Raw genomic sequence first — 13,553 nt, forward strand, 5'->3', positions numbered from 1 at the left:
TAGGGAAGGAGGTGGGTAGACTGCCTTATCTGCCCTGGGCAGGTTGCGAAGGGGTCCTGTGGAGATTATCCATCCCAGAACCAGCCATAGCAGGGAGTTCTCAAGATTTACACCCAGGCTGGAGGGGGCCTCTGCGCTCTCCCTGCTCTTGAAGCCTGGTGGGCAGGGCCTGCACCCAATTACTTCTCAGCCGGAGGGGCTTGGGGAGGGCCAGTGGGTCTCCTTGGAGTTGGGATCTGGAACAATTTTCACATGCAGTAGAGTCAAATTTACCTGAGGTTTCACCAACGTGATCACCTGTACATGAGTTAAAAATGACTGCTTTTCCACTGGCTGCCCCTGCTAGAAAGGATGGGAGAGAACTGCAGAGAATGTCAGCTTGGCATAAGAACGCTGCCAAAGGTAGTGAGCTCCCCACCAGAGGAGGTATTCAAGCAGAACCAGGGCAGCACAGTGACTTGTCCAGCAGGGTTGGGGGGCTGGGGTAGGTAGCGGCTGGACGGGTAGGATGGAAGGCTTACAATTTTATGATCATACAAGTCTATCCACTAGAAACTGGCACAGCCAATGTAAAACTTTTGTCTATGTACAAGTTCTAAATGTTTCTTCCTAAAGCTAAATAGAACCTGGACTCAGGATCATACTTGTAGAAAACCCAGTCCGCAAGCACCACAGGCCTGGGTCCTGGTCTCCAGGAGCTGGGGGTGGGAAGAGGACAGAGCCTCTAGTTACTTATAGAAGCTGGGACTCTTTACCACTCCCAGTTTGGTGGCGAGCCCAAATGGGTCCATGCTATCTGTTTTCAGGGGCAAAGCAAACAAATCGGGCTTCAAGTGGTCCTGGATTTCATCGGGCTCTGTTGGGATGGTGGACAGCATGGGAAGGAAGTGAGACAGCGGCAGAAAACCCCTGCCTTTGAACAGCTGCCTCTGCCTGGCGCTGCTCAGGGAGACCGGGAGATGGTGTTTCTTGGACCAGTACACGTTGTAGCCGTCCGGACGGATTTCCTCCTCAAAAGCACAGTCCTCAGCCGAGTACTGACTCTGCAGAGCAAAGAGGCAGCTTGTGAGCATCAGTGGGTGCCCACCAGGGTGTGACACCGGCAGAAGTAGTAGAGAGACCAGAGCCAGGTGAGTGTGTGTGCTACATACCGCCACTTGGGTCCACACCATTAGCCGTGTGTGTGTGTGTGTGTGTGTGTGTACAGAGTTAAAGGTTATAAACTATGAAGGTGTAGAAAGCACATATTTATATATATATATGCTTATATGTATTTAGTATAATGTTGTATATATACTGATATAAAGTATATAGCATGTGTTATATTATATACTCATTAACCATATTACGTTTATTAATATATAAATATAATTATATAATATTAAGTGTGTGTTAATATAACACTAAACATATATACTAAACATATACTTTATATATAAATATATAGGTGCTTATATATATTTAGTATAATGTTATATAACATATACGAAGTAGAAACTTTTTTGTTATAATATACTCATCAAACATACATCACATTGTATTAATAGGTAAATATTTAATAAATTATATATTAAATACATGTTAAATATAACATTAAACCTATATACTAAACATATATTATACATATATATGTACCTTATATACCTTTATACTTTGTAACCTTCAACTATCCACACATACTTCATGTGTTTTACGTATATTCTCAATATCTATATATACCTTACATAGATCCTTTATATTTTTCACTAACTCATGTCACTTTTTAAACTTAGTCCTGTTCTGAGCAATACCCATAAAATCACGGCCACGATAGGCACACACGCTTCCCTTCCCCTTACATTGACTATATAATTATTGCCATGAAAAAGTCCCTTGTATTCCACTGGCACGTTGGGAGACATGGCTAAGCTAGGTTATCCTTTTTGGATCAGTCTTTTAATTAAGAATCAGGAGTAATCCAATCCGGGGCCCAGATGAAAGAACCTATTCCCCATTTAGGCCCAAATGACTGCGGTTCTGAGCCTTTTTGTCTGGTGCCCTGGTAAGAGAAACCTCAGCCCCTCTGGCTCCTTTATTCAGTAGCTGGGGCCCTCCAGGCAGCCTGCCAGGATCGGGGAGATAAAGGCAGCCCCCTCCCCCCAGGCCAGGAAGAAGCCGCTACCCCGTGGGTGGCCAGAAGGACCGGAAAGCAGTCTCTGGTTCCAGAACACAGAGAAAGAGCAAGTCGTCTCCCAAACCCGAGAGGCTCATTACGTCTTGGGGACACGGAGGACAGAGGACAGCCAAAGGCGGGGAGCCAGGAGGGCTGGGCCATAAACTACGTTGGGAGGCACCCAGTCTCATTTCTGCCCAAGCCTACAAAGGTCGCTGAACTGCAGGTGGGTGAGCGCTGTGCTTAGATAAGGCCCTGATAAGGCCTGCATCTAATGAAGCAACCCGTGCAGGGATAAGGCCGCCAGACTGCCGGGGAAATGCGAATTGGTAAACAAGGGAATTAAAACCAAATGGAGCGGCTACTTCACTCTGCTGGTTCTTTGGAAGAAATTAGCATCTCATTTGCCATAGAGAAAATGAAATGATTTCGAGTTTCTAGAAGAATGTGGAATTTGTTTAAAACAAAAATCCTCAAGTTTTGCTAAATCGTGACCACGGGATCCAGAGGCAGGACAGGATTTTAGGTGAGGAGAGCCTCACCCCCCAAGTTTGGACTAGAATGGTGGGTTAGACCCATCGGCCCCTGCCGGCGCTCCTCCACTGGCGCCCTCACCCCACCCCCATAAGTAAACGTCACAAAAGTGGCAACTGCGGGTTTGGAGTGGCTTTGGGTATCAGCTTTCTTTGCCTCCATTCTTGTCCTTTCACGCAGGACTGCCATAAAGCCTGCAACAGGCAGGTTCATTTATCTATGGATGAACAATAAAAGGGCACCAGAACCACAAAATTTGGGGACACAAAAAAGATTTGCGCTGCGGAAAGGTGGGCATCTGCACCCATCCTTTCTGGATGGTGGGGCATCCCTTGAGGAGCGGTCCCCTCCCTACCCCCTGGCCCCTGCCCCTCCATCCCAGCCCCCGGCCCAGCGGGGCTGCATTGAGGCCCCGCGCCAGGCCGGGACCTCACACAGCCTCCTCTGCGAGCCCGGGGGCGCGGGCTCCCTTTGAACTCTCCGCCTTTGTTCCGGCGACCAGAGACCCGGCATCTGCTCACTTCCTGCCCTGAGACCTCTATGGTTACCTGGGCCTTCCCAGCCTGCCCCCCGCCACCCAAAAAAGCCTTTGCAGTTCAGGTGAGCCCGACAAGAGGATGAGCACGGCCACTGCAATATTACCCTAACACGGCTGCAAAAATCAGTTTTTCTAGTGGATAAAAATTCAATGTAAAAAAACTCTTCAATCCCAAGTGCGGTTTTTCTTCTGACTTATTTGAAGGTTGACTTTTAAAAACAAAAAAAACCCAAGTTGTGGATATACCCTTCTTTCTTTCCTCCCCACCCTCTTATTTTAAAATACCGCAGGGAGAGGGGGAGGGGGGCCGAGCACCACACACGCACTGGCAGAATCGGAAAAGGCCCGAGGGGGGTTTTCCCCGTTTAACGTCAAAGAGCCGAGAAATGGGTTTCCTTAGTCCGACTGGACCCGCTTTTGGTTCAAGTGGAAATGCAAAGGCGGGTCTCAAGCATTCTCCGGCCATAAACTTCCATATTTAGAAAGTCGGACATTAGCTTAGTCCGGCCCTTGGGGCCTTCCCCTCCGAGCTCGAGCTCCATGGGGACCCCGGCAGAGGACGCAAGGAAACCCTGTCTCTGATCCAGCGCGCCCCCCTCGCCCGCAGGCCCGCGCCCCAGCGCGTCCTGCCGGGTGGAGACACCTACCAGCCCTTGCATTTTGCCGTCGGCGCCCATGCAGAGGTATAGGACGCTGCGCTCGCCCTTGATGGCCACGGTACTCAGAGCGACTGCCCTGATCTCCATCAAACCTGGGCGGGAAGACAGCACAAAACTGCAGCCGGAGCCCGCGGGGCCCACAACACGTGGAGATGGTTGGTGGGTGCGCGGGACCGTGCCCCCCCATCCCCCAGTTCCTCTCGATGTCTGGGGGCCCGGGGAGGGAGTAGAATGCCGAGGTGCCAAGACCTGGGGTTCCCGGGAGTGGTGGTGGGGTCCGCAGGAGCCGAAGCGGGGAAGGGGAGGGTAACGCGTGGGTGCAGTAGGTCCAGGCACCCATTCCCCCCTCCGCCAGCTCCTCCCGCTGTCGGGGGGTCCGGGGAGGGAGTGGAACGCCGAAGTGCCAAGATCTGGAGTTCCCGGGAGTGGGGAGCTCGCGGGAGCCGAAGGAGGTAAAGGGAAGAAGGGGGGATGTGACGGGTGGGGGATCCGGCGGGCACTCACTGTGCGCGCTCTGAACCGGCGCGCAGTCCACGGCGCCGTCTGAGTGGATGCGCAGGAAGCAGCTGGAGAGGCCCTGGGGGCCCGCGGTGTACAGGTGCCGCAGGCGGACGGACTCGCCCCATCCGTAGTGCACGTGCGGCCCGGCGTCCGAGAAGGCTAGGGGGCGCCCGGCTGCAGCCAGCCAGAGGCCGGCCAGGACCAGGGCGCGGGCCACGGCGCACCGGCTCGGAGCGCTCCGCATGGCACCTCCCTCGGGGGTCTGGGCGCAGAGCGGGCGGTGAGGGTGCGGGAGGCTGGGCGGCAGCCGGGAGGACCTGCGGAGCGGAGTGTGCGGAGGCGGGGTGGCCGCTGCCCTCGAGACAGGAGGCAGCCGTGTGCACCGGGCACCTGGGCGTTCGGCTCTCCAGCTCCGACGGCGCGGCGGCTCGAGGCCTGCGACCTTATATAGAGCGTCTCACCCGCGACAACGAGCATTTCTTATCGGGATTGCATCAGCCCTCCGCCCCCCACACACACCCACTCACACCCCGCCCCCGACTCAGCCTCTCCCTGGGCCCCGCCCGGGTGACCCCGCCCAGGCCGCCCAGATCTGGAGGAGGAGGAGGCCCGGCTTCGCCGGAGACTTGGGGGGAGCTCCTACCCGCGGCGCGGGGGCGAGGCCTGCGGCCAGGTCGCTCTCGGCTGGGCGACGTTGGTTCTGCAAAGAAATCAAGGAGACAACGGAGCCCAGCCCTCAGGCCACGGGCTTCCCGGGGAATGCGCCGGTCGCGGGGCGCTAACAGGGGCGCGGAGCAGGAATCCCGGGATCAAAGATCGGGGGGCGGGGGGATGGCGCTGAGCTTTCCGTCCTTTACTCCCGGTCGGAAAAGCCTCGCCTCGGCTTTGGGGTCCTCTCCCCGAAAAGTCCACATCCATTCCCTCCCGCCACCGTCCCAACCCTCAAAGCTCCAGAGCCGAAGCCGTCCACTAGAATTTTGCCTGCAGCTCAGACCCTCTCACGTTCTCCGGCTTTCTGTTCTCGCGATCCCTGCCCGCACCGACCACCCCCGCCCCCCGCTTTTACCCCAGTAAATTGTCCCCCGACTGGGGACCGGGCGCGACCTCCACTCTCGGAGGAACAATGGGGTCGCGCAGGCGAGCGCTAGATGGCGCTTCAGCCCCGGATTCGGCCCGGCTTGGCTCTGCGCCCCGTCGCCGTCCCGCCTCCTCCCGGCTCGGCCCGCTGCAGTCCCCGGAGATGGAGCCTGGAAGGGCCGTCGTGGTGAAGGCGCCTTTCGGGGGCAGGGTGGGCTCGCAAGCTGCGAATTGGGAAACTGACTTTCCAGGGTGCACGGCGCAGGGAGGCTCCTTTGTTTCTGAGGGGCCTTTTGCCGTAGGTCCGGTCCTTGGGTCCCTGAGCGCTTCTGCAGCGCCAGGGTGTGCTGTTTGCGGCGGGGGTGGGGGGGTGGGGGGACAGGCACCAGCTGGGGAAATTGGGGCCACTCAATGCAATGGCTCCCGCAAACTGGATGGCTGTTCTGATGAGGCTCGGAAAAAGGAGACCGCGTCCAGAGAACGCCCGGCGGGAAAAAGAGGGGTCCTCCTAGGGGGCTTTTGGTTCAACACTGATTCTTTCTCATTGTTCCTCCAGCCCCTCCGCCCCCAACTCTGGGTGAGGGGCCCCAGGAGGCTGGTTTTGGGGAAAAGCCACACTGGCTGAGCTCAGGGGCGACGGGAGGGCAAACAGGGGAGACAAGGGAGAAAGCAATGCCAGACCTAATGAATTTCAATGAGCAAAGGCCATGTTCATACCCCAGTCGGTGACTGGCGTTAATGACGGAGCGTGCAGAAAATGTCACCAGGAAAGTCTTTACAAAAAGACATCATCTCGAAAGCTTTATAGGCCGGGGACCCCCACGCTGAGTGTCTTGGTTCAGAAAGCCGCGGCTTCTGTTAAATCTAATTACTTCCCCCCTGTGGCTTTAAATCGACAGCGGCCCCTATTAAACTTAATTACCCTCCCCTGCAGCTTTCGTTTTAAAGATCCTGGATAAATGCGGGGCATTGAGGAGGGTGACAGAGGCTGCACTGGGGGCCGTGCCCCAAATTGGGCTGGGGGAGGACGGGGCGGCCTCTGGTTCCACCCGCACCCCTCCGCTGCCCCTCCTAAGGCCATGGTGGGAAAAGAGAGGCCACCGTGAGCCAGGAGCTCAGGAAGCTGGGAAAGAGGCAGCTTCCGACGCCCAGGCCCTGTTCTAAGCGTGTGATGGGTGCTCTCCCCCCCACGGTATTCTGCCCTCCCCCACTGAACAGAGAGGGGGCCCCAGAAAAGTGTCACAGTGACCCAAGGCTGCACAGCCTGTAAGTGGTGAACCTGGAATTTGAACCCAGGCCGTCGGGCTTATAAATCTAGGCCAAGCTGCATTTCAGGGAGACAGTGTGGCCTCCTAGCAGGGGCGCGGGTCCCAGCGTCAGACCCTCTGCAGCACAGATCACGCCCCGCTGCTCCCTGGACAGCTCATGAGCCAGCTGGGCCTCTTGCCTCCTCCTGCCTGCTTTCAGCCTTGTCCTGGGTCATACGGGAGAATGGACAGATAGTGCCCGGGATATTGTTCATGGAGACGGACAGCCATCGCCTGAGGAGCTGCTGTGTACGTGACAGTTCATGGTCAGAGCAATGGTCTGCGAGTTTCGGTGGTTAATCTGTTAACCAGCCCAGACTCGGCCAGACCTCCAGCCAGGGTTTGCACCCAAGCGGTGGGGCGCAGAGTCGGGGCTGGTTCGCTGGTACCCTGGGTCCGTGTGGTGGCAGGAAGCCAAAAAGGGCCGAGGAGAGGCGACGCTTGCCAGCAGGGGGCGCTGCCGCTAACGGTGGGGGCTCTCCAGGTGAGAGCGGTGATGGCACCGGAGGTGAGGACCAGCCAGCTCCCGAGCTGCTCAAGGCAGACCCCGACCCCTGCAACCCCCAGTGTGCTGGGTGGGGCTGATTTCCAGCGTTCGGGCTGCACTTGATTTGGTCCAGGTGGCTGAGCCATCTGACTCACCCTGGTGAGTGGAGCGGGCAATGCAAGCAAGGTCCAATCATCCCCACACTCTCTCGACCCACGCAGGGCCCCAGGGGTCTCAGGCCCAGATGGCCAGCAGGGCTTGGCGTGGCGGCTTTGTTCTGGGTCTGATGTTAGCTGGGATCTTTTTTAACTGCCCTAAACACTTCTCCTGGGGTCTCCCTCCTGCATCTGAGCTTGTTGGTGTCGTTCTTCTGATCGTGGTCAGTTTCCATTGTTTCTAAACCCACATCCCAACAGCTAAGAAAATCTCTTTAGCTTGACTTCCAGGCTTAGCATTGTGGAAGTAATCCCTTTTCTTTTCACTTTACAGTTAGAAATTTACGTTACAATGTCAAAAGTGCCTTCTTAAATACACAAGCAATTCTCTGGGCCCATCCCAAATCCCCCGCCCCCGCCCCTTAGTTGAGAAGTACTTTGTAATTACAGAAACTTTCGGGTGTTGGTAAAAATCTTCATCAGAAAAAAATAGGAACTTTGGGGACAGAAAGGACGGTGAAGACTTGGATGCGGGTGGCAGGGGCGGGGGACAAGCCACACAGCCGGTTCTTGGCCTCGCTGAGACTGGAACTCGGGGTGGGAGGGGGGCACCTGAGTCTCAGCCTCATATTTTTGCTAGAATCTACTAGAACATGCATCCTTTTCCCCAAAGCGTTCTGCTTCACCAAAGCCCCTTTTCCCCCCTATTAGGATCATTGTTCTAAAAACAGGGCATCCTGCCAGCCTAGAAAAGAGAAGTCTTCTCTGAGCCTCAGTTTCCTTATTTGTGAAACAGAAAAAGGGAAGTTTTTAAACTCCAAAAGAGTTCATGTGAGAATTAACTCACATTAGAGATAAAAGATATCTCTATCAAACACGGGATCCATATTTACACAGAGACCGCCTGGCAAATGTAGGTGTATAACAGACGGGCTATATTTGCTACATTTATTACTTATTTTATTTTATTTTTATTTTTAAATTAATTAATTTTGGGAGGGGACTGCGTTGGGTCTTCGCTGATGCGCGCGGGCTTTCTCTAGTTGCGGCGAGCGGGGGCTGCTCTTCGTTGCGGTGCATGGGCTGATCATCGTGGTGGCTTCTCTTGTTGTGGAGCACAGGCTCTAGGTGCACGGGCTTCGGGAATTGTGGCACATGGGCTCGGTAGTTGTGGCTCACGGGCTCGGTAGTTCTGGCACAGGGGCTCAGATCTTCCCCGACCAGGGATCGAACCCGTGTCCCCTGCATTGGCAGGCCGATTCTTAACAATTGCACCACCAGGGAAGTCCCTATTATTTATTTTAAAATGTAATGGTACTGAAGAATTGAAATAAAAATATTATTTAAAAAATCCAAAATGGTAATGGTAACCTTAAAGAAAAGACCAGTCTAACCTACGGTGACAAATCCTGGCTGGTGGTTGCCCAAGGTGGGAGAGGGGGTGGGGATCTACTGGAAAGGCCCAGAGGATGCTTTCTGGGATGGTGGGAATGTTCTTTTTCTTGATTGCTGTGAATAATAACAGGCAATGACATTTGTCCAAACTCCTTGAACAGTGCCCTTAAAATTAGACAGCATTTTATTGTAAATTATGCCTCAGTAAAGTTGATTTTGAACATTTGCAGTGCAAAAGTCATCCTTGTTCCTGGTTGAAAATTTGGAAAATACAGGAGAGCACAAAGGACAGTTCTGAAACCTGTAACATCGTGACTGCATTACGAGTCACTGTTTCTATTTGGGTGAATTTCTTCCTCAGACTTTTGAAAGTGTGTTCATATTTTTTTTTAAGTATTTGAATTGTATACTCCTGTTGCCCCACCTACTGTAAACATTTCCCGTGGCATTAAATATCCTGCAGGCGGCCTCTCTAGGTGCCAGCAGATCTGAGTGGTGTACCGTGGGGTGTGCAGTCTGTCCCCTGTTGCTGTATATTTATCTTGTTTCCAATTTCCCAATCCACGTCAACCAGGGGAGGACATCTGTGGAGGCACATCTCACACCTGCCCACTCTCGGAAGGGGGATTACTGAGCCCGTGGTCTCTCTTCCCATGTGCGTTCCATCAGCGTGAGGCCGCTAGATCAGGGCAGGCTGGAGCGGCGTTCTCCTGGAATTCGGGAGCTACTCTGTCCTGTCTACACTGAGGGAGGTACAGCTTCCTCCAGACATCATCGGGCGAGTCTGACACGGTGTTTAAGTCACGGTCACCACCAGCCATCACCCAGGTGGCACAGCAGCCGGAACTGGCAGCCTCTCTTGCTGTTGATTCAGACACCCACCCCACTGACCCCCCCAGGGCCTGAGACCCGCCCGCCCCCCCCCCCCCCCGCAAGTTGGCCAGCTCCTCCCCCACCCCCATCGGGCAGGACCTGGGTTTTGTTGTGCCTGACTTTTGTCATTTGTGATGATAGGAGCTGGCACGTTTTTCCTGGGATTGATTCCTGCCCATGAATTCTGTTTTCCCACTGCCTCCATCATCAAAACAGAAATATGTTCCGACAGAAAAGATTTGGACCCATCAGTGTAGCGATGTAAGAATGCAGCAACGGCGTGAATGCGACCCAGCGAAAGAAAGCAAAGAGGAGCTTGATGAGAAAACATTAGCTGTGCTGGTAGTGATGTCTTTCAGATAAAATTAAAATATTGAAATTGGAAAGTACTAGGACCCCAGACCTGTGATTGCCAACCCAGCCTCCACCAATTGACGATTCTTCAAACTTGATACACAAAGTGGGCTCACTTTGCTGTACGCCTGTTATATACCAGACGCTGTGCTGGTCATGATGATGACGATGGGCATGGGCATGGGCGTGGGCATGGGGATGGCTGACACTTGTTAAGCCCTTAGTACGTGCCAAGAAGTGTGCTAGGCACTTTATGTTTTTACATTTAATTTTCACAGCACCGATTATATTTTTATTGAAGGGTAGTTGATTTACAACGTTGTGTTAGTTTCAGGTATATAGCAAAGTGATTCAGTTATACATATATCCATTCTTTTTCAGATTCTTTTCCCATATAGGTTATTACGGAGTACTGAATAGAGTTCCCTGTGCTATGCAGTAGGTCCTTATTGGTTTATCTATTTCATATATAGTAGTGTGTATATGTTAATCCCAAACTCCTAATTTATCCCTACCTCCCACTCCCTCTCCAAACTAACCATAAGTTTGTTTCCTATGCCTGTAAGTCTGTTTCTGTTAACGAGTTCATTTGTATCATTTTTTTTTAAATTCCACATATAAGTGACATCATATGGTATTTGTCTTTCTCTTTCTGACTTACTTCACTTAGTACGATCGTCTCTAGGTCCATCCATGTTGCTGCAAATGGCATTATTTCATTCTTTTTATGGCTGAGTAATATTCCATTGTGTGTGTACATATATATATATATATATATATATATATATATATATCTCACATCTTCTTACCCATTTATCTGTCAATTGACACTTACGTTGCTTCCATGTCTTGGTGCTTGTGAATACATAGCACCCATTTTATTTTAATTTATTTATTTGGCCGTGCCTTGGGGCATGGGGGATCTTAGCTCCCTGACCAGGGATCACACCCACTCCCCCTGCAGTGCAAGTGCGGAGTCTTAACCAGTGGACTGCTGGGGAAGTCCCAGCACCCATTTTAAAGGTGTGGAAAGTGAGGCTCAGAAACTGTACTCGGCCCAGAGGCACAAAGCTAATAAAAGCAGAATTGGGGTTTGAATCCAGTTGTCTGAATTCAAGTCATAAAACTCTTAATTATTGCACTATATTTAAAAAAAAAAAAAAGAAGGAAAGAAGGGAAAACCAAAACAGACTCTCTCAGAAAGTTGAGAGGCCCGCCCAAATTCAGAGGCTCAGCCGGGGCCAGGACCCTGCCTTCCGATTTCTCAGCCCCATCACCTGCCTGGGTATTTTCCTAGAGTGGTCATCTGAGCCCCTGGGTTGATTCCCTGTAATACAGCAAGAGAGATTCCTCCTCCCGGCTTCAGAGCAGCCCTGGTTCAGTCACACCCGGCTGTTGTCTCTTGGTGCCATTATTGCTCTGTCATCTGTCTCCTCGTGGACACATCTCCACGGAGGTGGGGGATGCATCTGCACAGTTGACAGCCGAGCCCTCAGCACCTCGTGCAGATCCTGACATGTAGTTGGTGGTCAAGAAATACTGTGAGAATCATTTAAAGGAACCAGGAGGTGTTGACGTGGCCGCGAATTCACTGGGTTCGACAGTTTGTCTATCCTTTCCTTGTTCTTTCCATGCCTCCTTCCTTACACCCTTCCCTGGCTTTCATTACCATATTGATTTTTTTGTTGATCTGCCAACCTTTCTGAGCACTTCTGATGGGTCAGACCTCATGTGCCAGAGCCTCTTCCTGCCCTATGGTTCCCCAGAGGCAGGGCTGCTCCCCTGCAGCTGGGGGATGTACTTGAGGCATCCAGAGACGCAGACAGGGAGGCCCCGCGCGGGCGTGGTTGGCATTTCAGTTGCAGGATACTTTGGGCCAGCCAGGTAGCGTACATGAGAACTTCCCCAGAAGTCTGGAACAGGATAGCCCCCTGTACCGTAATTACATTTCAGGGAGCACTGCTGGATTCTGAGATGCCTGCTGTCATTTTCATCGTGACCCTCGGAATGCTGGAATTCCTCTTGGAGTGAAGTTGATAGAGAGAGAAACCTACCAGCATTGGGGGAGGAGGGGCAGCGACTTTCACCCACGATCAGATCCGGTTCCTTTGCCTCAGCTCACGTGTAAGACCTCGTCTCTGCTCTGCAGTCAAGGCCGTTATCACACAGAATTCCGGCAGCAGCACTGAGAGCCAGCTGTTGACCCATTTGACAGATGAGAGACTGAGGCTCAAAGCCAGGCTGGCAGTAAAGACCCGCTGATGCATAAGGGAATGGCGAGCAGCTTCCAGGAAAGGAACCGAATGAGGTCACCCAGGGAGCAAGGCTCAGGGGCGGTGTTTCGACAGGCACATGTCACTCTAATTTCCAATCAGGTAGAAGAATTAACCAAAGGCTCAGGCTGCCCCCCGGAACCAGAATAGGGCCTGAAGCAGTCCTGCAGTTTTGCAGCCAGCTTCCAAAAAGGCGATTTGAAAAATGGAGCTGAGGGGAACTGCAACTCACAAACCTGGTCTCCTCCCACCTGGCCCAGGCAGAGACCATCAGGAAGGACAGGTAGGTGTTCCCCGAGGCTAAGCTTCTATGGACGTTGAACGCACTGTTCCAGCTCATTTGAAATGGATGGGCTCAGAGTTCTGGGGCTGGACAGGACCTGCAAAGATGATTTCCTAGAAGCCCCTCATTCCTAAGTGAACAAAATAAGAACCAGGGAGGGGAAAGGATGGGCCCAAAGACATCCAGCCTGTGGGCAGCAGAGAGGGGACAGGAACACACTCTATTGTAACGACATTCCTTCTGTCCCAGAACACACACACACACAGTCCAGTGCAACGTTGGATTTGTGATAAAGTCTTTTGAAACAGAAACCCCCCTACACTCTGAAAGTCCCTTATTAAAAACACCTGCCCAATCATATATCCAGAGAAAACCATACTTCGAAAAGATACATGCACCCCAATGTTCATAGCAGCACTATTTACAATAGCCAGGACATGGAAGCAACCTAAATGCCCATCGACAGATGAATGGATAAAGATGTGATGTATAGTATATATACACGGTGGAATATTACTCAGCCATGAAAAACGAAATCATGCCATTTGCAGCAACATGGATGGACTAGAGATGATCGTACTAGGCAAAGTAGGTCAGAAAGAGAAGGACAAATACCATACGATATCACTGATATGTAGAATCTAAAAAAATGATACAAATGAGGGAATTCCCTGGCGGTCCAGGGGTTACGCTTGGTGCTTTCACTTCCGGGTCCCGGGTTCAATCCCTGATCAGGGAGCTAAAATCCTGCAAGCTGTGCCGCACAGCCAAAAACATAAAAAGATACAAATGAACTTATTTACAAAAGACGCACAGAAAACAAACTGATGGCTACCAAAGGGGAAAGGGGGGAGTATAAACTAGGAGTTTGGGACTAATAGATACACACTACTATATATATTGATAAAACAGATAATCGTCAAGGACCTACCGTATAGCACAGGGAGCTCTACTCAATACTCTGT

The 13,553-nt window shown here is 52.2% G+C and overlaps 1 protein-coding gene across 1 annotated transcript; it reads right to left on the reverse strand.

Moving 5' to 3' along the window:
• Positions 1–728: 728 nt before the first annotated feature.
• On the reverse strand, positions 729–10,226 carry FGF19 (fibroblast growth factor 19). The gene is made up of 6 exons (XM_065882480.1): positions 10,172–10,226; positions 5,451–5,685; positions 5,028–5,084; positions 4,388–4,701; positions 3,872–3,975; positions 729–1,043 (listed from the first exon to the last, which is right to left on the reverse strand). The coding sequence occupies exons 1-6, from the start codon at positions 10,224–10,226 to the stop codon at positions 729–731; spliced, it is 1,080 nt and encodes a 359-aa protein (XP_065738552.1).
• Between the last annotated feature and the right edge of the window lie 3,327 nt (positions 10,227–13,553).

The sequence above is a fragment of the Phocoena phocoena genome, chromosome 8 (assembly GCF_963924675.1).
Source record: "Phocoena phocoena chromosome 8, mPhoPho1.1, whole genome shotgun sequence".
Taxonomy (NCBI): Eukaryota; Metazoa; Chordata; class Mammalia; order Artiodactyla; family Phocoenidae; genus Phocoena; species Phocoena phocoena.